This window comes from Neltuma alba, unplaced genomic scaffold, assembly GCF_004799145.2.
Source record: "Neltuma alba isolate B1F8T4 unplaced genomic scaffold, ASM479914v2 tig00005017_pilon, whole genome shotgun sequence".
In the NCBI taxonomy this organism is placed as follows: Eukaryota; Viridiplantae; Streptophyta; class Magnoliopsida; order Fabales; family Fabaceae; genus Neltuma; species Neltuma alba.
In genome coordinates this window covers 23,848-26,402 of record NW_021633945.1, presented here as the reverse complement: position 1 = coordinate 26,402, position 2,555 = coordinate 23,848, and the positions used below count along the sequence as shown (strand labels likewise).

Below are 2,555 nucleotides of genomic sequence, written 5' to 3'. Positions count from 1 at the left end.
ATGTTTCATAGCTTATTCACAATCCTACTTTGTATAATTAACTTTATAGATATATTTATAATTATTATATTAAACACTTTTGGCCAAAAAAAATAACTATATAAAACACACGTGTCATTATGAATTTCGACAGTTTTCATAGATATTAATAAAGAGAGTGAAATATCCCATTGATTTTCGTCCAAATTTGTTTTAATGGTTATTAAAGTAATATTAAATGTAAAATTTAGTTAAGCCTGAGCTCTAGATGAAGTTTCAAGATACATCACTAATCATTGAATCTAGATTATTCCCACTTTATTGATAATCTGAGTCATCATAAGGAGGATAGGTTAAGCGTAACATCTCCTAACTTCTCGAATCGGTAGTTATAAACATGTTATAATAGTAGTAATAATGAAAGCAGTTGAAATTTGAATTATCTAAATTTAATTTAAGATAACTGAAATTTATGTGTTTTAAAAAAAAAAAATTTTTTGGTAAAAAAATCTGGATTGTTGAAATTATTATCTTCTATCTTTAATATAAAATATAGTTGACTAATTTAAAAAGATGAGTAAAATTAAAAATTAATTAATTACAACATAAAATATTTACATATATTATTATATTATATAATAATAGTAGCAAATTAGTTTTAAAAAAATACAAAAATTTATTAACTTTTTAAATTTTTTCATGTAAGTCAACTCAATTTTATATTAAGTATAAGAAGTGGTATAAAGGTGAGCACCAAAATTGAGCATAGAAATTAGGGTTTGTTGGAGGGAAGGATGAGGTGGGGGTGCGTGGTGGCTTGCATGAGATGGTATTTGCCACGTAATGGGTGAAAATGCCATGTGGCACTTATAACCTCCCCCATAAATACCGCATTACTCCATCATCCTCTTCCCATAGCTCTCATAATCAGAAACCAAAAATGGCGGATGTGAGATCAAACGTCGCTGTTTGCAACGACAGGTGCGGCTGCACCGTTCCCTGCCCTGGGGACACCACATGCAGGTCTCTGCCTTCTCCACCTTCTTCTTCTCCTTTCACTTCTTATTGATAATAATTATATGCATCTTGTGTTCTGAATTAATTTGGTATGAATGTGTGGGTTATAATCAGGTGCGCAAGCAGTGGGGGGAATGAGACGAGCAGTGGGAGGGATCACTTGACGTGTTCTTGCGGCGAGCACTGCGGCTGCAACCCTTGCTCCTGCCCCAGCACCGTCGCCGCCGGCTCCTCCTGCCGCTGCTCCACCGGTTGCTCTTGCGCTTCATGCCGCTCTTGATCAACCCATGAATTTACGAATATATATAATAATCAATTATATATGGCTTAATTAGGCTTCTCGTCATAATAATAATAATAATAATTTTGTACTTCGCCCTCTATCTATTATTATGAATAAAAATCTATGCTTACATTACTCATGGAAATTTCTTCCATCTGCCACTGTACTTCCTCATTTTTGTTCTGTATGTTTCTTTTTAGTTTTATAAATTAGAGATTAATTAATTAGTTAGTTCAGGAGAGTAATGAATGCAATAATCCTATAATTCTTTGTTCTTATGATGCCGTAGTGGGATCATCCACTGCTTTCGATTCAGTCTTAAATATTGGAATGGATAACCTAAATGTAATTGTTGAGGACACAAACAATTCTTGGCCACTTAATACCTCTGTAAGATTTTACTCAAGATCTTAACCAACTAATAGCATCTCAATATTTCCAACATCTTCTCGAAAATGATGTGCCTTATCTTTGGGATTTAAAGGGATTTAAAGGGCCTAATAAAAAGAAGTAAAAAGTTCGAAGACATGATTCAAAATTAAGAAAAACTATAAAAATTCCCAAATTAATTTAGATTAATAAAATTTTTAATTATTCATGTTTGTATTATTTTTGTTTTGATTCTTTAAGTTAAATTTATAGGTTTTGATCCTTAAAGAGTAAAATAATTCAAATTTTTATTGCGTTATATAAACCAATATTTTAAATTTTAAGTTCAAATTTTTATTGCGTTATATAAACCAATATTTTAAATTTTAAAAAAATTGAGAGACTAAAATTTATAGTTTGAAATTTTAAAAAATCAAAATTAAAATAAAGAGAAAAAATGTATTAATCCAATTAATTTTTACTAAGGCGTTGAAGAATATACACATACATTCCATACTGTCACATTTGGCAACAAAATTGCGTTAGAAAAACAACCGATGGTGCCAGCTCGAATACAAATGGGAAAAAAACAGAAAGAAGGAAAGAGGATAAAGTAAAATGAGGACAGCCTTATCGATCTGGCTGAAACCCTCACCCTCACCCTCACAGCGCGGGTTGGGCTGGCTTTTTTAAATTAATTTCATTAAAAAAACGAAAAAGTACCCCATCTAGTCATGAACCAAACAAACAAAAGAGGGAATTATGAAGTTTAAAGTATAATTGGGCCCAAATCCAAAAAAAGTTGAGGCGGCCATTAGCTTTATACAGTGACGGCCCAATGCACAAGGCTCCTACCAGGTAGGATCTGGGGAGAGATAAGATACGCAATCTTTATCTTTGCAAGCGG

At 32.1% G+C, this 2,555-nt stretch overlaps 1 protein-coding gene across 1 annotated transcript; it reads left to right on the top strand.

The window, feature by feature from the left end:
- The first annotated feature begins 919 nt into the window (after positions 1-919).
- LOC114746463 (metallothionein-like protein 4A) lies at positions 920-1,276 on the top strand. Its single transcript, XM_028934680.1, has 2 exons — positions 920-1,002; positions 1,111-1,276. The coding sequence occupies exons 1-2, from the start codon at positions 920-922 to the stop codon at positions 1,274-1,276; spliced, it is 249 nt and encodes an 82-aa protein (XP_028790513.1).
- The last annotated feature ends 1,279 nt before the right edge of the window (positions 1,277-2,555 follow it).